Source organism: Pelodiscus sinensis, chromosome 2, assembly GCF_052426305.1.
Source record: "Pelodiscus sinensis isolate ZL-2025 chromosome 2, ASM5242630v1, whole genome shotgun sequence".
Lineage (NCBI taxonomy): Eukaryota > Metazoa > Chordata > Testudines > Trionychidae > Pelodiscus > Pelodiscus sinensis.
Window position 1 is genome coordinate 183,189,248 of NC_143053.1, and position 22,230 is coordinate 183,211,477.

At 44.8% G+C, this 22,230-nt stretch overlaps 1 protein-coding gene across 1 annotated transcript in view; it reads left to right on the forward strand.

Annotated features, from left to right (window-relative positions):
• The window catches only part of MRPL3 (mitochondrial ribosomal protein L3), a 66,427-nt gene that overhangs the window by 28,153 nt on the left and 16,044 nt on the right, over nt 1–22,230 (forward strand). Inside the window, exons 7-9 of the mRNA XM_075921925.2 lie at nt 3,583–3,691; nt 7,567–7,644; nt 9,587–9,664. Of these exons, the coding sequence (XP_075778040.2) occupies nt 3,583–3,691; nt 7,567–7,644; nt 9,587–9,664 (265 nt within the window). The remainder of the gene's footprint in view (nt 1–3,582; nt 3,692–7,566; nt 7,645–9,586; nt 9,665–22,230) is intronic.

Sequence of the window (22,230 nt, forward strand, 5' to 3'; positions counted from 1 at the left end):
GACATTTACTATGTTTGTGGTTTGTTTTGTTTTGGTTGTATGATTTTGTAGTTATTGTACAAATTAATTTTACATTAATATGTGTGACTGTCCCATTTAGCTTGTTTTCAGTGTTCAAATGCCAGCACTGCTATAACATGGCAGTGAATTGGAAGAGTATTATGGATTTTTGACACGCATATGAGTAAATCAAGACTCAAATATTCATCAAACCGAACCAAAGTCTCTAGTTGACTGTTGGATTCAAATGTTTCAAAGAGGGCACTCAGTGGGGGGAACATATAGATAGCTATTTTTTCTGCAACCATATTTTAAACCTTCTCATTAGTTTTTAATGCTATAATTTTATGGAAGCAAGACCGCAAACAGAAGTTTCCCACATCCAGACCATGTATATAAAAATTATCGTACAAAGACTTGGAAATTTTTTGTATCTGTTCATTTTCTCTTGGAAGCCTCCGGACAATTGATCTTGTAGGATTATGAATCTTGGATACAGTGCTGGACTGAGCCATACTTGCGCCCCAGGCAGTGGGTGAGTGGCGCATGCGTGGCGCCCCCCTCCACCCTCGGCACATGGCGCCCCTTACTACTTTAGTCAGGTGCCCCCCCCCCCACAGGTTGGCACCCTGGGCAGCTGCCCGGCTAGCCCCCCCTTAATCCGGCCCTACTTGGGTATCAAAAGAGAAAATTGAGCAAATGAGTTGGGAAAGGGCTTTTTAATCAGATTGTTAAATGTTCATGTCTGTATTTTATCCTTAACTTTTTTTACAATCAATTTAAATATTTTATATTAGAAACCATAATCGATAGGAACTGCTGCTTTGAGTGTTCTGTATTTTGGGATGTAAGTGACTTCTTGAGTAGTGACTCAAGCTGCAAGGTGTGCAGGGAGCTGGCTTAAAAGACATTTCCCCCCTGCCCTGTCTGGAGGAGTGGAGGAGGCAGAGGCATAGCCGAGACTGGGCATGAGCTGCGAATCAGCTGATTCCCAGCTCCCACCTGGTCTCTGCCCCCCACCCCCACGCCTCTGCTTTTTAGCTCTGCTGGGGGCTAGCCCCACTGCACCTCTGCAGTTTCCCTCCTTATCAACTAATCAAGTAGTCGATGGAAATTCCATCAAATACTCGATTAGCTGATTACATGTAATTTAACATCCCTGTTCTGTACAGTGCTGAGCAGTTGGCTCTAAACAAATGACCCACTCCTGGCAAAGTGTTTGGAAAAAAGATTCTCTTTGTGAAAGCTTCAGCATTTTATCTGCTCAACTAAATAATAAGAGGGTCTTTTGGTTATCTTGTGCTCTTAATCTTCAAAACCACGGTGAACAAGCCTCAATTATCCTGATATTTGGGATGTTGATTATTCTAGTAATCGTGTATCCGCAACCATTTTTAGCTGTTGCACGGTTATAATAATATATAGAGATATACCATCTCATGACCTCTCAAGCTCCCTTCCAGGTCTATCGAGTCCAGTCCCCTGCCCTCACAGCAGGACCAAGTGCCATCCCTGACAGATTTGTCCCAGATCCCTAAATGGCCCCCTCAAGGATTGAGTTCACAACCCTGGGTTTAGCAGGCCAATGCTCAAACCACTGAGCTAGCCCTCTTCTCTCTTCCCCTTCCCCCTCGCTTTACTAAAATGATCCCGCCCCCAGGGGGCAAGGCTGGGAGCCAGCATGCTTCTGGCTCCTGGCCCCACTCCCAAGGAGCCCCCTACCGTCGCATGCTGCTGTCTCTGTATTAGACAGCAAGCGTGAGGTGGCAGCTGGAGCCAGTCTGCGAGGGAAGCCACAGAGGGTGCTCTGTGAGCTCCCCAGAGGCAGTGTTGAGCTTGGATCCAGAGGGAGGGGGGCAGGCGGCTCCATGAAGTGGATGATCATTGGGAGCCAGCTTTAAGAGGCAGCAAAGGGGGGATAGGGTAGTTGTTTGGATTCACCGATAAATGCAGGTGTCATTGGTTAATTGTTTAAATGACTGTGTGCTAACATCTCTGCCTGATATTAGTAAAATAAAAAAAAAATAGGAGGAGAAATATTAACTAAATACAAAACCACCACATGTACACAACATTTTCAGGGCTTCTTTATACAGCAGAAAGAGCAAGGAAAACATTGGTTTCTGCAAGCTTTACTGAAAGCTGCTTGTTTTGGAACATTTATTTAAATTAAACTTAGTCATTTTAAAATGTCATTACCATTTTATTGCACAATGTTTGTAGTAGTGATGTGAGTAGTCGAGTACTACTCACTTCCACCTTCCGCCCCCCCTCCCCCTCCCTTGCGGCCTCTGTATCAGACACAGCAACGGCGGGGAGACAAACAGGAGCTGGTGCTGGGGGGAGCCAGCTTAAAAGCTGGTTACCCTAAGCACCATCCCCATGGTGCCACCTGCCTGTTTCCCTCTCCGCCTTTCTGCCTCTATCAGAGGCTGTGGGGTGTGGGGTAGGAGAGGCTGCCACAAAGCAGCCTTTTCCCATGGCAGAGCTGGGCCCTCCTGCAGACAGGAGCTGCTGCTACTGAGAAGCATTTAAAAGGCAGAAATGCAGCAGTCCTGGACAGGCCTGCAGTCCGGCTGAACCCTTGCTTGCACCAAGTTGAGATCCAACCCCTGCTTCAGCTCTGCAATTTAAAAGGCAGTAGGAGTGTGGGGGGTGGGGGGGGCGGGAGCGGACAGGCTGCCCAACTCCTCCTGCCTTTTAAATTGCAGAGCTGAAGCAGGGTTTGGTCCCTGCACCAGCCGGGACTGAGCTGGCTGCCTTTCCTTGTTGAGCAGTTGATAAAATTCTGACGACACAACATTTTATCTATTTTTAGTCAATAACAATTCTATTGATTACTCGATTACTAAAATAACCTAATTTGAACATCCCTAGTACAGCTTCATGCTATGTTGTATTGTTAAATTGAGACAAGTTATTTTAACTCTGTGAGTAGCTGCTTGGTATGTGATTGGAAAAAAGAGAGCTTTGATGAGATTCTTAAATATAACTCTTTTAAAGGCCCCCTTCAGTAGACATATGCCTAAATTTATTCACATGAGTTGTCCATTAACTTCAATGGAATCACACTTCAGGCATGTGCTTAAGCACCTTCATCCACCAGGGCCAAGTATGACTTTGATGTCTACTTAAGTTTTTACGTGATATGTAGTTTGGAAAGGAAAGTGTTTTATTCATTTCAAGGCTTGGCTTAGCAACACTTGAGACCCTCAAGTCTCTTGCTTGAGTTTCAGGGTTCCTTTCTACAGAGTTCCCAAATGAGTCTTCCATTTTATTTACCTCTTTCAGGTTTTTTCCTTTCTGTTTCTAAATTCAATATTGGTGACAATGTAATTTATAGTATTGGAAGATGAAGGCCAACACAGCAAGAAACTTTCATGTATGTTGATGAAATTAATCTTATGCTATCTGACTTTCCTCTACAGCCCCTGACTACCAAAAGCAGCACAAGTAATATAGTTGATGAGCTTTACATAAGGTGAAAGATGAAGAGCCTGTCTGGACCTGTAATTACTATTGCCAGAATATTTTTGTAAATCTATTTCAAAGCAAATTGAATTTGGCTTTGTTTATTTTCAGAATTGGTAAAGGATTTCAAGGAGTCATGAAAAGATGGGGATTTAAAGGTCAACCTGCCACTCACGGACAGACTAAAACACACAGAAGACCTGGGGCAATATCCAACTCTGTAAGTAGTTCATGTCTATATTTTAGAGATGTAAAAGGTTAATTAGTTAACTGATTACCTGGTAACCATTAGCCTTACTGGCATACTTACCCACTTGACTGGACCTGTCCAAACCTGGATGGAGGGACGAGCCTGGCTGGAGCAGACCCTGGCCAGCAGTGTGGGGCAGTGAGCACAGCCAGCAGGACCTTGGCCATGAGGGGGTGGGCTGGAGCAGCCCTCCCAACAGAAAGCCGAGCTAGAGGAGCCCCTTGCTTGCAGCAGGCTGGCCAGTGGGAGCCTGACTGCAGTGGGACCGCAGCCCTGACAGGACGCCAGCCCTCCCGTGGTTAACCAGTTAAACAATATAGTTTTAAAGATTAACTGTTTTAATGGATATTTACATACGTTCCTAAGTTGAACTTCATTTATCTCATTTATGATGCATTCCACCACCGTAATTTGGAGCAACACTTGGGTGGGTGTGGGAAAGGGGAGAAGAGGTTTGTGCTTAAAATAAACCATTTCACAGTCTCTAGACATGCTAGAATAGACCAGTTGTCCTTCTAGGCCAACATCCTGTCTTACAATACCAGATTCTTCAGAGAAAGGTGCAAACAGCTACATAGTGGATAGCGTATGGAATAACATATCCATAGAAGTTTCTTTAAACCTGAGGCAATAATGCTTTTCTTACATCCTGGCACACACTGGCTAAAGCATTTATACATTTTTAATGTAACTAACTGATGTTATTAAAGATAATGTTTTCTAACAAAGTAAAGAGAAATAAAATCCCCTCTTAAATCAGTGCTGAAAGGGATCTGAAATCTATATATTTGAGAGAGCTTGTCTGTCTGAGCGTCAGTCTTTCTTTCTGTTCAAGAACTCCTCTTAAACAGTAAGAGTTAGGACCACCAAATTCAGTATATACCGGGTTGGGCAATCATTTTTGCCCAGGGGCCACTTCAAAAATTTTTGAAGTAGCCCAGGGCCACCCCAGAAGGCACAGAGCCTAAACAGAAAGGGGCGGGGCTACCCCGCCCCCAGACCATGATTGGTCTGGAGGTGGGGGAGTCCCTTTGCCCCCCCTCCCTTTTCACTAGGCACACACGCCCTGGAAGAGGCTTGACATGCTCCCCCACTTCCAGGCCAATCAGGGCGTGGGAAGCCTCCTCCTGCCCTGTGAGGAGTATGTGGCATTTTTAAGTGACGCGGGCTCCTTGCACGTCCAGGGCAGGGCAGAGGGAGCATCATGCAGCTCCCCCGCCCTTAAGCCCTGATTGGCCTGGGGGGCGGGGGAGCACGCAAAGCCTCTTCCGCCCTCCCACCTCCCCCCCTTTTGCCCCCGCCCTGCGAGCAGCACACGACTCTAATTGGCCTGGGGGCGGGGGAGCAGCAAGGCCTCCGCAGGCCAGATCCACCCGCTTGGTGGGCCAGATCCAGCCTGTGGCACCCCTTTTACCTACCTTCCTCTTCCCATAACTTAAACCAAGGTCAGGGTTTGGTTGTGCCAGGAAAATGGGATGTGCCTGGAATGGGATTGCTTCTCATAAAACCATACAGAAAAGACACCAAATCACCAGGCAGGTGAAAGGGGCTGGCTCCATCCTGAGTCTTCTGTGCCCCAGGTGCCCATTAGGGAGCACCAAGAGGGCTGAAGCTTTCCCCACCCCCATTTCATATGAGAACATTGTTGTCTGGTCCTCACCATCGGGGAGAAAGGGAAAAGTGCATACTGTAGGGCAGGGGTTCCCAAACTTTTTGACACGGGGACCAGTAAATCCAGTCACGAACCTTTGGAGGACCGGTAATGTTCATTTGCATGTTTGCATATTCATTAATCAAATGATGAATATTCAAATAAGTTGTTACTGGTCCTCCCAAAACCCCCAGTGCCAGCTTTAGCAAAGCTTTTGATATGGTCACCCACAATATTCTTGCCAGCAAGTTAAGGAATATGGATTGGATAAATGGACTGTAAGACAGACAGAAAGCTGGTTAGACCAGGGTTTCCCAAACTTTTTACTTTAGTTGGAACCCTTTTTTTTCCCAATACTGCTTTTTGCAGCCCAAAAATATAAACACATAAAAAACAAACTGAGAAAATACCAGACATATAACATATAACATTTCTCATTAGGTAAGTTGTATTATTATTAGATGTATCAGTTTGTCATTTCGAACTGCCTGACTGGTAAATGTGCTCAGGCTGCATGAGTGTGTCTACCAGCCAGACAGTTCCCAACTACTTGAGGGGGTGTGTGTGGGGGGGAGGAGGGGGAACAATAGAATCCCTGAGCCGGACTAACTCAGGTTTTGTGCTTTGCGGGAGAGAGGGGGGAACAGAGGCAGCATTCCAAGATCTACATATGGCTGGGTCAGTCCCACTCCCCGCAGGCTGATTCATTCCTCCCCCCTGCTCCCCCCACTGCACCTCTGGCCAGCCCCACTTCCCCCAACCCCCTTCCGGGCAGCCAGGTCCCCCCAACTTCTCCTCCCAATCTCCCTTGGCCAGCCCCGCTGCCCGCATCCAGTCCTCCTTCCAGCGGTCACTTCTTTTCCCTGCGCCACTCCCCCAGTCTTCCCCAGCCAGCTCCCTGCCCCCAACCTTCCCCCCCCCCGGCAGCCCTGCTTCCACCGACCCCCCAATCTCCCCAGCCTGCCCTGATTCCCCCGTCCAGTGCTGCTTCCGGTGGCCAGCTCTCCCCTCCTCCTCACCCCAGAATCCCCTGGCACCTGTACCTTCCCTTAGCCCTGCACTCTCCTGGTGCCTCCCCCTTCCCTTACTGCCCCTGCCCCCTTTTCCCTCTCTTTCCCTGATACCCACCCCCTCAGCACTCTCTTCCCCATCCCCTCCTGCCCCTCTGTGCCCTCACACATGACTTGCTCCATCCCCACCTCTCTCATGCCCACCCCTTCTTTCAAGCCTTCTCCCAGCACCTCCTCCTCCAGCCCCCAATATCCTTCCCCTCTCCTCTCCCAGCATCACTCTGTCCCCCCTCCCACTGACACCTCCCCTCCTACCGTTTCCATCACTGTCTGCACTTGGCCCCCTGGCATTTGTGTCTCTCTCCTGCACTCTGTCCCTTGGTGCCTTCCCCTCCCAAGCCCCTTCTCCTTCCACTCCTCCCCCTCCGCGCAAGCCCGCTGCCGCCTCCGCCTCCTCGCCTCCGCCGAAGCCCGTTCCCTAACTTCTGCCTTCCACATTGCGGGGCCGGAGCCCGCCAGAGCCAGCGTGGCCCTCCACGTGCCTCTGAAGACTTTTAAAATCCCGGGCCGTGATGTCACATCTTGCCCGGGCGTCCTCCCCGCCCACGTGCAACGCCGCATATGGGCAGCAGCAGGCGGTGAGTTGGAGCCACGCACAGCAGGGATGTTCTGGGGGCGGGGTGGGAGTATGCATGGGAGACCCGTGCCTGTGCCAGGCAGAGCCGGGGGAGAGACCCAGCTCCACGTATTGGTGGAGCAGGGCCCCCGGCTCTGTAACTCGCCGGCACTTCCGGGTTCAGGGGCGTGGGGCCCGAATCAGCCTAAGGCCGGCTCTGCCAGCAGCCACCAGGCATGCTGAGGCCCGATATTTTTTTCCCGGGGCCCAGTAGCGGTCCGCGGCCCATAGTTTGGGAAATGCTGCTGTAGGGGAAACTTTGCACACCAGTAGGAAGCATTTACAAATGCTAATTGGTGATAGAGATATTCAACATTTCAAATTTCTCTTGGTGTCATTTAGTCCAGTAAGTGAAACAGTCTGTGTTACCAAATGTAGCTTTCTCTGTTTGAGTTTGTGACCTCCCTTACTTACTTCCATGAACTTTTCCGAAAAGCTCTTATTATTGCTTTCAGTTTGCAGTGGTACCTTTTGTAACTCTGTAACTTTGGGCTGTATTTTGACACAGAAAGTTAGCAAAGTTTTCCGTGGAAAGAAAATGCCTGGGAAAATGGGCAATATCTACAGGACATCTTTTGGATTAAAGGTGAGTTCTAAATAAAGTAGAAAATGTGTGGACATCACTACCACTGCTCATTGGTGTGATTTAATAATGTCAGTGGAAGAGCTCTCTCCCATCAGCATAGAGCTGTAGAATACAACTGTGTAAACTCTCTGTGGCAGACATGGCCTAAAACAAAAAAAAAAGTTTGTCAACTCATTCAGAAATTTTTGCTGAGTATTGTTGAATTGCATGTAGGGGAGTGGAAGAAGGAGGCATAACATTTAGAAACTGAGAACACACTGAATGGAGAGACACAACATTTTAAAGTATGGTTTCTGATCCTGGAAGAAATGTAGGTAGTGTTTTTTTGGGTGTTGGTGCTGTGAGCAAAAGAAACTGTTTGCTGCTATTTGATTCTTTTTGCATTCAGTGACATAGGACTTGGAACTTTTTTTATTTAAAAAAAGAAAATGCATCAGAGAAATACTTCACTATCACCAATTTCTGCTCCCAATAGGATCATCTTAGTGCCCCAATCTTGGACTAGCTGCTTCTGTTGAAAAGTGGAACACCCCAAATGCAATGTCATATTTCTTTAAGAACCCAGATTGTCAGCAGAACAGCATCATGAGAGAGCCAAAAGGTCTCCAATATCATGTGTCTTCTCTCACCTTTCAGCTTAAAAAGAAGGCATCTATTCTGCTCCCACATGTGTGCATATTCTAGGTGTTTAGATTTTTGGAAGTGGGATGAGAATTGTAGGTGAGACTTCAGTACATATGATATATGTCTCACTTGTCTTCCTGAGAGGTGGGCAGGAAAAGTGCTAGAAGCCTTCAACCAAAAAGTAAACTTCTTGGAGCCTTTGTCAGCTCTAGTTCAGATCCAGGCCAGGTCAGCAGTGTAAGAAGTTCTTACAATCTGATGGCCATTCATTTCTCTGCATCAAATGAGGTTGTCTCAGTCGAGTTCCTGAGGTACACATGTTCACAGCACTGCATGGGCATGAACACACACTCACCCATACAGATGACCTCTTCAGATAATATGAGAAGTATTTTAGTACTGTGGTAGAAGGAAGTTTGTGCTGCTGCTGTCTGCCATACCTGGTTGGTGGTTAAGTAGAGAACTTATATTTTCAGGTTGTTCAAGTCAACACTTTGACAAGTACTTCAGCAATTAACGAGTATTTGCAATAACATTTCCATGATGCTTTCTTGTCTAAATATTATTATTATATTATTAATATAATATTAAAAGGTTAAGTCCTACCCTTTCTCCTCAGATTCCCAGCTGCTGCTACTATGTTTATGCTCCTATTTGGCCATTGAATGTTGCTATACTGGTGCCTTTTGCATGTGCATACAATATATTATAAAATATATTCTCCTACATGGTGTAACAGGGATGGGGAACCCCCAGCCCGTGTCTTCCTTTGACCTGGCTTGTGAGGTGTGGGTCTCTGTCCCCGAGCTGCCCTGCAGTGGAACAAGCTGGCACTGGCATTCCAGTCATGTGAGGGCACCATGGCTGGAGTGCCAGCACTGGCTTCCTGCTGTGGGGGGAGCCCCAAGCTTCGCAGGCCTGATCAAGGCAATCCGCAGGCTTTGTCCAGCCAGTGGGCTCTGCTTTGTCCAGCCAGGCTTCAGGGAAGCACCCCCTGCAGGCACTTCTTCCCACCTGTATTGTATAAGCATCCCAATTACAAAGCTAGAGTCCTGCAAATCCATAGATACTGAGGCTGCAGATGCAAATATATATCTAGAATCCTGAAATTTGCAGGTATCTGCCTCCAAGGATCATTTTTGCAGATGGGGATACCAATTGCAAGGCTATATGCATAGCTATGTTTTACTCCAGAATGGTTTAAATTTACCATCTTTTGTCTTATGAACAACTTTTAACTGGCTATGAGTAGTAAATTGAATAAATCCTGAAACCAAAATAAAATGCTTGGGTTTCAATGTTTTTCTCATTGTTGCAGGTGTGGAGGATCAACACAAAGCACAACATTATTTATGTAAATGGTTCTATCCCAGGTCACGCAAATTGTTTGGTAAAGGTACGTTTTTCTCAAGTTGTTTCATTTATCAAGTAAATATTCATAATCTTGACACTGTTTTCTGTGGTCTACATTTTCTGTTTTTTAAAAGTTTATTTGTTGTAGAAAATACTTGTCTGTGCTCTTTATTTGTGTAGGCTCTGATCTTGCACCTTTGAATTCAGTGCAAGTGAGATTAGGACTGGTATGGGGAATAAGAAGTAGAGATGAGGCCCTTATTCAGATTTTTTTGCTTTGGAAAGATGGAAATGCCTATTGATGTTTAATCTACAGCACATTAAAACACTTTGAATATGATTCTGTAATGGGTAACTTAGATGTAGTGCATTTCATCCTATCCTGGATTGGTTAATGAGCTTTTCAAGGTATTTGTTCCAAGAGCTGTGTTGATCATGAACAGAAGTACAGTTGGCATCCGATTAGGAGCAATCTGGTGTATTATCAGTCTCTTGATAACTATGGCAGGAGCTGGAATGCCACATTTTTGTCTTTCTCCAAAGCTGTTTTCTGAAGAATAGTAAAGGTGAAACTGGAGCAGCTAATGTTCATAGGATGTTTTTCTTCTGTTAACATGCACAGAATACTGCCATTTTCTGTAGCATTTAAGGAGTTAATCTCAGACTCCCGTGAGATCTTCTCAGGATTCATCTGTCTGTAATTTAGAGGCACCTGTCTGTGAGTCTGTTCAAGAACTCCTCCTAAACATAACAGTTAGGGCCACCAAATTTGGTATGGAGATTCCTCTCATCCTAACTTAAAGCAAGGCCAGGGTTTTGGTTGTGGCCGGAGAACAGAATATGCCTGTAATTCAATTGTTTTCCATAATATGGAAAGGATTAGGGGACTGATTGGAGGGACACAGTATTGCACAGTCACCCTTGGGGTCAGCAAGCATGGGGGACAGCTATACTTCAGAGTGACCACTGGGAACAGCTGCGCCAGGAAGGGAGTGACCATCTGGGGATGGGGCTTGTAGTCTTGCTGGACAGCAGCCCAGGCAAGTGCCCCAAACCTCTCCCTCCAGGCTCTCGGCCGCAGCACCAAACTGAAAGAGGGATGAGGGAAATCCCTGCTGGCTCCGCTACCCAATGAGGCCACGCCAGCAGGGCTGTGCAGCCCTCCTCTTCCTTGGCCAGCTCCCTGAAGGCCACCGGGTTGGCCTGCACGTCCCCCACCCCCACCTGGCCCAGCCCCAGGGTGCGCTAGCAGGAGACCTCCGTGTCTTTTCGCCCCTCCCTCCCGCAGGGCCAGGCCCAGGGAGCCCCAGGTAAGTCTTCTAGTAGTAAAATAAAAGACAAGTCATGGGCAAATCAGAAAGTATTTGACTTTAAGGATTCTTTCAAACTAGACTTAATGCTTTTCTTGCTGACATTGCCTAAGCAAATTATAAAAAGGTTTTTGCAGCTACCTATTACCAGGAGGAAGTTAAACCTGTTCCGCTGAGTGGGCAGTAGATAACAAGGTATTGAGAGTCTTTGGGGTGTTTGTATAGCGAATAAAACACCCACAGCTGGTCCAAGTCGGCTGACTCTGGCTTACAAGGCTTAATCTGCAGGGACAGAAACCTGTTAATTAGTTTACAGATGTTCAGGCTGGGGCTGGAACCTAAGCTATGGGACCTTCCATCCAAACAGAGTCCCAGAGCTCGGGCTCCATCCCAAGCCCAAATATCTATATGTGAGCCTCTAAGGCCAAGTCAGTCAACACAGTCCATGGATCAGCTGTGCGGCGGCTGCCCCTTTAAAATGCCACTTCTGGCATTTCAAAGTGGCAGCTGCTGTGGAGCCTGTGGGCAGCTAAGGACTCACAGCTGACCCGGGCTCTTGGTGGAGCCCAGAGTCAGCGGGAGACAGAGTCCCCCATTGACTCCAGGCTCCATGGCTTTGAAATGCACAAGAGCCCCCACTGGGCCTGGGTTTACAAGGAGTTCCACATTCCTCCTTTGAAATGTACAAGAGCCCCAGCGCATTTAACATCCTTAGTTTGAAGACTGTGATTTAAATTCATGTTTCTGGAATATCTTCTATTATGGGCATTGAATTTGTGATATGTACTTCACTGTTTGGAACAGCATTACAGACTTGCTTGCTTTTAGAACAAAAAAAGCCTTGCTTTACAAGGGAAATGTTTTTTTTCTCTGTGAGGAAAAAGTAACTTCTCATCACACTTTTTTCTTCTTTGCAAATGCATCGATTTTTTTTCTTGACTTTGGTCTCAAAATCATTTTCAGAGTTCAGAGGCACCTTGAACCCTGCTTTGCATATGACATCATTTCCTAGTTTAGGAGAGGGATTACACAAATCAAAGGAAAATGGGATTAAACAGATGGCCAGAAAGATGTTTTAGGCTGAGAAATTAAACTTCTCTCCAAAAGTAGTGGTTGTGGCATCAGTATTTGGGACTGCGACAGTGGGTGATTGGTTTCTCATCTGTTTAAATTATTTTGTTCAGCTGCATTCAGAGGTTCTTGTCAATCCTGAGAGACACAATTTAGGTTGATGTGGTTACGATTGATGGGTTTGAGGCCTAATGAAATAAGAGTGAGAGAAATCTATAGTGCAAATAATGCCTAATTTTAAACTATGTAAAACCTGTTTTTCTCTCTGTGTGGTGCCTTTCCTCTGCAGCATGGGGCACAAGTCACTTGCTGATTTAACTACAGTAAATGGTGGATTTCCTGTAACTTGAAATCTCTAAATCATGTTTGAGGACTTCAGTAACTCAGCTAGAGAATATGATTCTCAGGCAGTGGGTGGGTGAGGCTCTCTGCCCTCTGAGCCAGATATCAGACTAAATGATCTTGATGGTCCCTTTTTGGCCTTCACATCAGAGTCTAATTGTAATTTTGTTGTAGCTCATTACTTTTAAATCTTAATTTGTGTGCTCATGTATGTAACTGGTGACATGTATAGAATTTTGACATGTAAATACGGAGATGGATCTTTGCCACAGAATCTGAACACCTTGTGAGTTCTTGCTCACATTTTTATTTAAATTAAATGACATTAAAGATTAGACTTTATACTGTACTCAGTGCTGCATATTCTTCTATATTGCTAATAACAAGGGTTTGAACCATAAAAAGTTGTAAGAGATCGTAATAAATGGTATTAATTTGACTGAGGTCTAGTTTAGCATGATTTTGGGTTGCAAAATAGTTTACAGAACTATTGGCTTGAAACAATGAAACATCTTTTTAAAATGGAATCATGCTACCTGGGCTAATATACAGGTAACCCCTGCACTTACGACCTAATTGGTTCCTGAAGAGCAGTCATAAGTCAAACCCTTATTTCCCATTGGTGCAATGTTATAAATGACACTTCTGTTCCTAATAATACAACTAGGTGGGACACTAGTGTAACAGCCCCTCCTGCTGTGATTCCCATGAGGCCACGCAGCGGGAGAAACAGCTGCTTGCTTTGCCTCCTGGGAGTTGTAGTCCCCAGAGCTCCAGGCTTGAGAGGCCACGCTGGGCCGGAGCAGGGTGGTTGCTAGGGACAGGCTACACAAATGTCCCAGGCCTGCAGTGGTGCTGATCAGGGCCTGGAGGAAGGCCCTGCTGACCTGGCGGGGCATCAGTTCAAACACTGCTGATTGGCACTGTTACTGACGTGTGGAGTCTCCATTGTAAATGCGGGGGGTTCTAAGTCGGGCAGTCGTAAGTTGAGAGTCACCCGTAATGTGTTCTAATTAATTCTCCATTGGCCAAAACTATTTGGGTGAATTAGTGTCAAATTTGCAGAGTTACATGTTGACCAAACTGCATGTTTTAAGTGAATATAAATTGTTTAAACTGTTCTACCATCTCTACACAGTACCTCACAAGAGGTGCTCGTTATATCCTAGGAAGGATTCAGCTCTTGAATCAAGCAGGTGCTTCTGAATTATAACCTTCTTGCTTAGTTGTCCTAGCAGAAAATGAGAATTACAATTCAGGAAAGCATAACAAGCTTTTCTGACAATTAAAATCTCAAATAAAGCAGAGCAAGGCTATTCTCACTAGGAGAGCTCACAACTATGCAAGTTTAAAAACAGATTTCCTGTGAGTTGCAGAGTTTGGTGCAGTTGCTGCTTTTATTACCCTTGTTGTAATAGTAAGCCTTTAGAGTTTAGTGACTAAATACAATCTATGAATGGGATTTCCAAAAGTACCCACTTGATGTAAGAATAGTTTGACTTTCTAAGGGTGTGTGTTTGTAAGTAATTTAAGGCACTTCTGAAAATATCACTCTTGATCTTGGTGCAAATCTCTGACTCTTTATAGTTCTTAAATTAGAAGGGATTAAATAGCTTTAATGTTTTTCCATAGAGGAGAGTGGTATTTGGGTTACAGACAACTTGTAGAAGGCCAGCTAGTCTCATGGGTATGCAGTTGGGAGAAAACATCAGGTGAGGGACAGGATAGCGATAATACAATCATCAAAGTAGTTGAGGAAAAATGTTAGAATGTTTTCTGTTTTTGCTGTGGGTACGTCTAGATTACATGCCTCTGCCGACAGAGGCATGTATAATAGGCTACCCGACATAGTCAGTGAAGCGGGGATTTAAATATCCCCGGCTTCATTAAAATAAAAATGGCCGCTGCACTGTGCCGGCTCAGCTGATCGTTGGCACAGTGCACGAGTCAAGATGCGGATCAGTCGACAAGGGAAGCCTTTGTCGACCACTCCCTTATGCCTCATGAAACGAGGTTTACAGGCGTGGTCGACAAAGGCTTCCGTTGTCGACTGATCCGCATCTTGACTCGTGCACTGTGCCAACGATCAGCTGAGCCGGCACAGTGCAGCGGCCATTTTTATTTTAATGAAGCCGGGGATATTTAAATTCCCGCTTCATTGACTATGTCGGGTAGCCTATTTTACATGCCTCTGTTGGCAGAGGCATGTAATCTAGATGTACCCTCAGACTTTTACTACAAACACTGTCATTACTTGGGTTTCCATTTTTAAAAAAACTTACAAAACAGTTTTTACATAGGCTATGTCTACACTGACATGATCTTGCGCAAGAACTCTTTTGCGGAAGAGTTCTTGTGCAAAAACTCCTCTAGAAGAGTGTGTCTATACTGGCATGTGCTTTTGCGCAAGATCATCCATGCCAGTGTAGCCGCTCTCTTGCTCAAGAAAGCTCTGATGGCTATTTTAACCATAGGGCTTTCTTGCGCAAGAAATTCATGTTGCCTGTCTACACTGGCCTCTTGCGCAAAAACAGTTGCACAAGAGGGCTTATTCCTGAGCAGAAGCATCATAGTTCTTGCGCAAGAAGCCCTGATTTCACACATTAGAACGTCAGTGTTCTTGCACAAGAACTCCCTGCCAGTGTAGACAGGCAGCAAGTTTTTGCGCAAAAGCAGCTGCTTTTGCACAAAATCATGCCAGTGTAGACACAGCCTGTGGGTTGGGTTAATATAGTTACAATGCTCATGAGTGGATTTTTCACAGTGCAGACCAGCATAGTGCTATCAGCCTAAATTTTAAATGAAGATCAAGTTTATCTTTGACCCTTGTACTATTTCTCATTGCCATGTGTGGTTGGTCATTTGAGGTGAAAGTTGTTGTGTCTACTCCCTGGCTAAATGATTGTCTTGTTTTATTCTTTTGCTGAAGAGATTTCAGGTAGTGGCTATCAAATAACAACTACATAGGCTATGTCTACACTGTAAATAACAGTTGCACAAGAGGGCTTATTCCTGAGCAGGAGCATCGGAATTCTTGTGCAAGAAGCACTGATTTCATACATTAGAACGTCAGTGTACTTGCTCAAGAATTCGCGGCCAGTGTAGACAGGCAGCAAGTTTTTCCGCAAAAGCAGACGCTTTTACACAAGATCGCACCAATGTAGACACAGCTGAAGTGATTAACTGTACCGCAGGGATTTTAGGCAGTTGAAGTTACATAGGCGTTCCAAAAACCAGAGGTATGCACCAGTTGTGTACAAATGCACAACATAGCAGCAGATTAGTGCAATGTTAGAAGGGCTTAATAGTATCGGTTTTTTTGTATTGAAAACTATTTTTAAAATTCATAATTTTAAGGAACACAGTTCTGTCACTCTGAAAGGCTGTATTCTCTTATTTTCCTTAGTCCCGTACTTGCAAAGAAAGATTCCACTAGAAGAAAATAGACTAGATGGTCACTTTCCTTGAAAGGTCATGTACAGGCAGTCCCCGGGTTACGTACAAGATAGGGACTGTAGGTTTGTTCTTAAGTTGAATTTGTATGTAAGTCGGAACTGGTACATATTGTAGGGGAAACTCTAGCCAAACATATTTTTTAGTTTTGGATAGCATAGGGAAAGGTTAACTCCCCTCTAATGTTTGTTTTGCTGTCTGTTCTCCTGTTCAGAAGATTTCACATCTATTTCTGTCCCTGTGACAAACTCAGGACTAAAGGAGTAACTCATCAAATACCAAACAGCTCTGCACCATGCTTTGAGCTAATAGCTTTATTTCCACACACCAGCCAGGGTTCTAGGAGGAGGGTCCTTTTTTTGCTAACACAATGAGGCCAGCACTTTGTTTTGGTGGAGTCTTTGTTTGCCCAGGGAGCCCAGCATGTATAGGGGAAGGAGGGGAAAGGTAGGAATAATAGGGGGCGGAGAGGCTGCTTTTGTCCGCTGATTTGGCAGCCTGTTGCCGGGGGCAGCCAGGTTGCTGGGGGGAGGGAGGCAGCTTGTTAGTTGGGGGAGGAGGGCACCTTGTTGCTGGGGGAAGGGCATGCAGGCTGCGAGGCCGCAGCAGGCATGGGGAGGCACTTTTCCTCCGCTGGCAGCTCTGCGGGACACCTTTCCCAGTGGCCAGTTGCTGCTGCAGGCAGAAGCCAGAGCCGGAGGAGCCAGCCCGAGGAGGAGGAGGTGGATCCTAGGATCGAGGTGAGTGAGCCTCTGGGATGTATAGAGGGGGGGTGGAGAGGGAAGAAGCGGGGTGGAGGGGGGTGGAGGGGGAAGACGGGCTGAGGCTGGCCGGCGACCGGGGGGCAGGCTGCGAGACCGCGGCTGGCAGCGGACTTGGGGAGGCGCGTTTCCTCCGCTTTGCAGGACCCCATTCCCTACGGCCAGTTGCTGCTGCTGCACCTAGGCTCCACGTGTGAGCCAGCCCCGGCATGTATAGAGCGGTGGAGGGGGAAGAAGGCGGGTGGAGGGGGAAGACGGGCTGAGGCTGGCCAGCGACCGGGGGGCAGGCTGCGAGACCGCGGCTGGCAGCGGACTTGGGGAGGCGCGTTTCCTCTGCTTTGCAGGACCCCATTCCCTACGGCCAGTTGCTGCTGCTGCACCTAGGCTCCACGTGTGAGCGAGCCCCGGCATGTATAGAGCGGTGGAGGGGGAAGAAGGCGGGTGGAGGGGGAAGACGGGCTGAGGCTGGCCGGCGACCGGGGAGCAGGCTGCGAGACCGCGGCTGGCAGCGGACTTGGGGAGGCGCGTTTCCTCCGCCCAGCAGCTCTGCGAGACCCCATTCCCTATGCCAGCTGCTGCTGCAGGCGGAGACCAGTCAGAGCCGGCAGGAGGAGGAGATGGATCCCAGGATCCACGTGAGCGAGCCCCGGGGATGCTGCTGCGCATGTGCGGCAGTTGCCTCATCCCCGTTCGTATCTAGGGATCCGACGTAAGTCGGATCCACGTAAGTCGGGGACTGCCTCTATACGCCTGACAGTTGAAGAGGGAATCATATTTTTGAAGCTCATCTGAAAAGATGCCTTCAAACTGATTGTATCTAAATAATCCTAAAGGCAATTTACACAGTAGTGTGAACCAAAAGAACACTTATGATAATTGGTACTTTTCAAGTCATGGACTGTTGGAATCCTCCAAGTGCGCAGGTCAGATCTTGCATGCTGGATGGATTTATGTGGGCCTGTGATAGGTACAGATTATCCAGCAAGAGTGCAATCAAGAACATTCAGCTTTTTGTAAACAAAAAAAGAAAATATAATAATTTTGGGGGAAAACATTTATTAAGAAGTCATCAATGTTCTTTGGATAGTTATTTTGAAAGTGCAACCCTTATTGCTGTGCACACAATTGCAGAGAACTTTTATTAGATCAGAATAGCACTTTTTGAGGCTACTTCACACAGCCTATATAAACTGGAACAAGGTTTCAGCTCTGGTTTTATAGCAATAGCTGCTTTTTCCAGGATTGCCATTGTCTTGTCTTTATAACAAGGCATCTTCAATAAATGCCTGATAGCAGTAAAAATGGTGAGGGTTTTTTTCCTTCTTTAATTCTTGTTTTATAAGGATATTGAAACTCAGAATGTTGTTCTATTTTTTGCCAGCTACAGGCTTTCATAGACTTTAAGGTCAGACTTCACTCTAAGTACTTCCTACAGATAGTGGATGGGTATTTGTTACATTACGTGTTTCAGTGATGACATTCAGTCAGTGGAACACTGAATTAGATTTTTAACACAGTCTGAGTGCTCAGTCTTCAGGCTGAATCTGATTTAATTAGAAAAGGTCTTTCCTTCTATAGTTTACACTGTAAATCCACCATGGATGATACCTACTGATGTGGGTTGGAAACTTGCACAAAGATCAAAGGCAAAATTTGTCCTTTATAGTTAGTAATGATACTGGGCCTTACTTTAGGAAAATATGATGCAAGGTACTTTTAGAACTGCTTTGATATTTCTTCTTTTGGTAATTTACATGAGGAAATATCCAAGTTTTGCATACAGATTATATTAATCTTGTGTAAACAACATGCAACTGTACCCTTGTGTTTGAAAATATGCTAAGTCACAGAGGAACTTCTACCAAGATTCAGATGGCTGCAAGTACACATTTTGGGACTGGCAAATAATACACATTGCACTTGTTGTTGTTTGAAATTATTAAACTTCAGGGTCAGCACTTGATTGAGAATGGGGCCAACTCACACTTTTAAAGTGTTTCAGACTAACAGTATTACAATCATAAATGCTACAAACTTAATATTTTTAAAATGTTTATTGTTGGCAATCAGTATTTGATTATGTTGACATTAAAGCATACTTTGATCTATAATACAGTAATTACAAATTATATAAAAATCACCTGCACAAATACTTTCAGCAGTTGAGGGAAAGGAATCAAAACAGTGGGGAAAGGAATAGGAAACCATTCGGTAAAATCCAGGTGCATTAGCAATAAATAAGTCAGTAGAGTGCTGTGAAATGGAGAGGCTACCAAATACACTGTGTCTGTCACAGAGCCTTGAAGCATGTCTGTAAACCACTCAATAGTTGTGAGCTGCTAGGTCTGTGTGTTCTATCTTTACGCAGAATTTTCTAAAAACAGTGTAGTGTGGCATACTATAGATACCAAGTATGCAGTCAAGACTAATTCCTTAGGCATTACCTAGTGCTTTAGTCCCCTCGCTCATTCTGAGGATTACTGAAGTCATAAATCCATGTCAGTGTTTGAGATACCGTTTTTTTATCCCACCTGAATAAGCATCCTAAGGACAGGATAGGATAAGGCGAATTGTTTTGAAATCTCCATTTGTTAATTTTATTCAATGGAATACCTTTTACATGGATTTTCCCTCCTTTTCTCTGTCTCTTCTGGGGCAACTAACCTTTTTAGTCTTTGTTTCCTTGTTCGGCGCCCACACCTCCTGCTTTCCTTCCAAGATTCTTTGTCTTCATTTATGCAGACATTTTCCTCTATTCCAGATTTAGAGTAGTTTAGATTTATGGCGGGATAGCTGCCCATTGCCATAGATTGTTTTGGATCCTGGTACAAGCCACCTGTCACAGTCCTGTTGAATGAGACTAAAGTACGTGGTGGCTGGGAACCCCTCTTCATCTCAGCTCAGAGTAGGCAAGAATATAATAGTAAAATTTTTCTGAAGAGAAGAGGAAAGGGACAGTGCATTATAGCCCATATCTGTTGCTTGGCAACCAGTAAATCACCTTGCAGATAGATATAAAATTTGGAAATCAATGTTTCCATGATGAGTCCAGAATGAGACTAATCATGAATTTTCAGGCCTTCTTTTTCAGCAATAAAAGAGCACAAAGTCTTAGAACTCAAAGCTGGTGAATTTCTGGTTTAATTAAAGGGGCTTGCCTTTTATACTTCACGTTGAACCATGGAGATAAATAACGTTGTTAAAGTATTTTTTCCAGTCCGCTAGAAAAACTTGAGATCCTTAGCTCTGAGAAGATAATAAAAAAACAACTTCTTTAAGCAAGAATTCAAGAACTTTGCTAATACAAATATGAGTTTGAATTCTTTCAGACTGGGGTTTTGTGATTACTGAAGCAGTCAGGTAATACTTATTGTCCTTCTGTTCCTCTTACTGAGATACAGGGACTAGAACTGCTGGCTGTTCTGTGGATATAATAGAAAAGAAAAGAGGTGGAATCTCTTCTGTTAGGAGCTCACAATTTTGGAGTTCTCTCCTATGCCCTGTATGCAGGTTAATCTGTTATCCTTTAGGGAAAGCACCAGACTATTAGGCTACGTCTAGACTGCAAGCCTCTTTCAAAAGAGGCTTTTTCGAAAGATACTTTCAAAAAAGCCTCTTTTGAAAAAGAGCATCTAGACTGCAACCAGTACTTTTGAAAAAGCAAGCCGCTTTTTCGAAAGAGAGCACCTAGGCAGTCTGGGTGCTCTCTTTCGAAAAAGCACAGTTTGCATTACATAGCGCCTTTTTTTGAAAGAGCACTTTCGAAAAAAGGCGTTATTCCTCGTGAAATGAGGAGTACCGCTGTCGAAAGAAAAGCCACATTCTTTCTATTTAATTTCAAAAGAACACGGCTGTAGTCTAGACGCAGGTGACGTTTTTTCAAAAAAAGGCTACTTTTTTTAAAAAAACCCTGCAGTCTAGACACAGCCTTACTGTATTTTATACTACCTGAGGAGATATTACAATTTAGAATGTTTTAGTTTGTGCTTTATAGATTGTCAGTTCTATTTCCCTTTTTGATGATATTTTACAGCACTGTTTAGCAATTTAATCACACAATTAAGTGTGATTAATTTTTTATTACACTAGAATCATAGAATAATAGGACTGGAAGGGACCTCAAGAGGTCATCGAGTCCAGCCCCCCGCCCTCAAGGCAGGACCAAGCTCCATCTACACCATCCCTCAAGCTCCGTCTACACCGCCCTCAAGGCAGGACCAAGCTCCGTCTACACCATACACTGTTAAGCAATAATGCAATGCCATTTGTTTAAATATTCTTGGCTGTTTTCTACATTTTCAAATATATTGAACACAGTGCGCACTACTCATTTTATATTTATTTCTATGACAAATATTTGCACTGTAAAAAACAAAGAGAAATATTATTCAATTTTCCCCCCATTACAAGTACTGTAGTGCAATCTCTTTATCATGAAAATTAAACTTACAATTTAGAAATATGCATAAAAATATTACATTAAAAGATGAAACAGTATAAAACTTTGTCATTTGTAAGTCCACTCAGTTCTTCTACTTGTTCAGCCTGTCAGACAAAACTAATTTGTTTTCATTTGAAGGACATAATGCTGCCCACTTCTTGTTTAAAATGTCACCTGAAAGTAAGAATAGATGTTTGGTGGCACTGCTGTATCTGGCATCGCAAAATATTTGTGACATGCTCTAAGGATTCATATGTCCCTTCGTTCTTCGACCACCATTCCAGAGAACAATCAATTAGGGATGTTAAATTTTGATTAGTCAATAAGGGGGAGGTAGGGCGCTCGATATGCCCGCAGAGCTCTTGCTACATGTCAAAGGCTGAAGCTCCACAGTCGAACACAGGGTGAGTGAGGGCTGCTTGACTCCCCACTCACCCTATGCTCCCTGTGGCAATTCTGCTTTTGAAGTGTAGCAAGAGCCCCGTGCACCAGCTCCCCTTAGCACCAGCTCCTGCTCCCCACCCCTTGCTGCCTCTCTCTGATAGCGACTAATCAAGTCACTATTCAGCTAGTCAACAAGTAAACTAATCGCTTACATCTCTAATGTCCATGTTGATAACATTATGTTTAACCAGTTAACTGATTATCTTTATCTTAGCTTCACTTAACCTTCACTTAACCTTGGAAATTTTCCACGGAGGTACTTGAAAGCTGCTTGTGTTTTGTCCATGGCCTTGACAAAGTTCTTCATCAGACTCAGCTTAATGTGTAGGGCTGGTAACAAAATCTTCCTTGATTTAACAAGTGGTGGATGCTGAACACTTTTCCTCCCAGGCTCCAATGACTGTCAGAGTGGCCAATCTATCTTGATGTAGTGGGAATCTCTTGCATGACTATCCTATTCACAGAGAAAACAGCAGTACCTTGTGTATCCAGTCTGCAGACCAAGCAAGAGAGCAACAACCTTCAAATCGCCACAAAGCTGCCACTGATGTTGGTCATACTTTATGCACCTCAAAAGTTGGTCATAGGTTTCCTTCATATGGACTGCATGACCAACTGGAATTGATGGCAAAACATTGCCATTATGCAGCAAAACATCCATGACTTCTAGGAATAACATGATGCAATTCATATCATGTATGACGCAATACCAGCTTCAGATTGCGTCATTCATGGTTTTGCCTAAAAAGCAAGTACTGTCCAAACCCAGTCATAGATTTATTCAGAG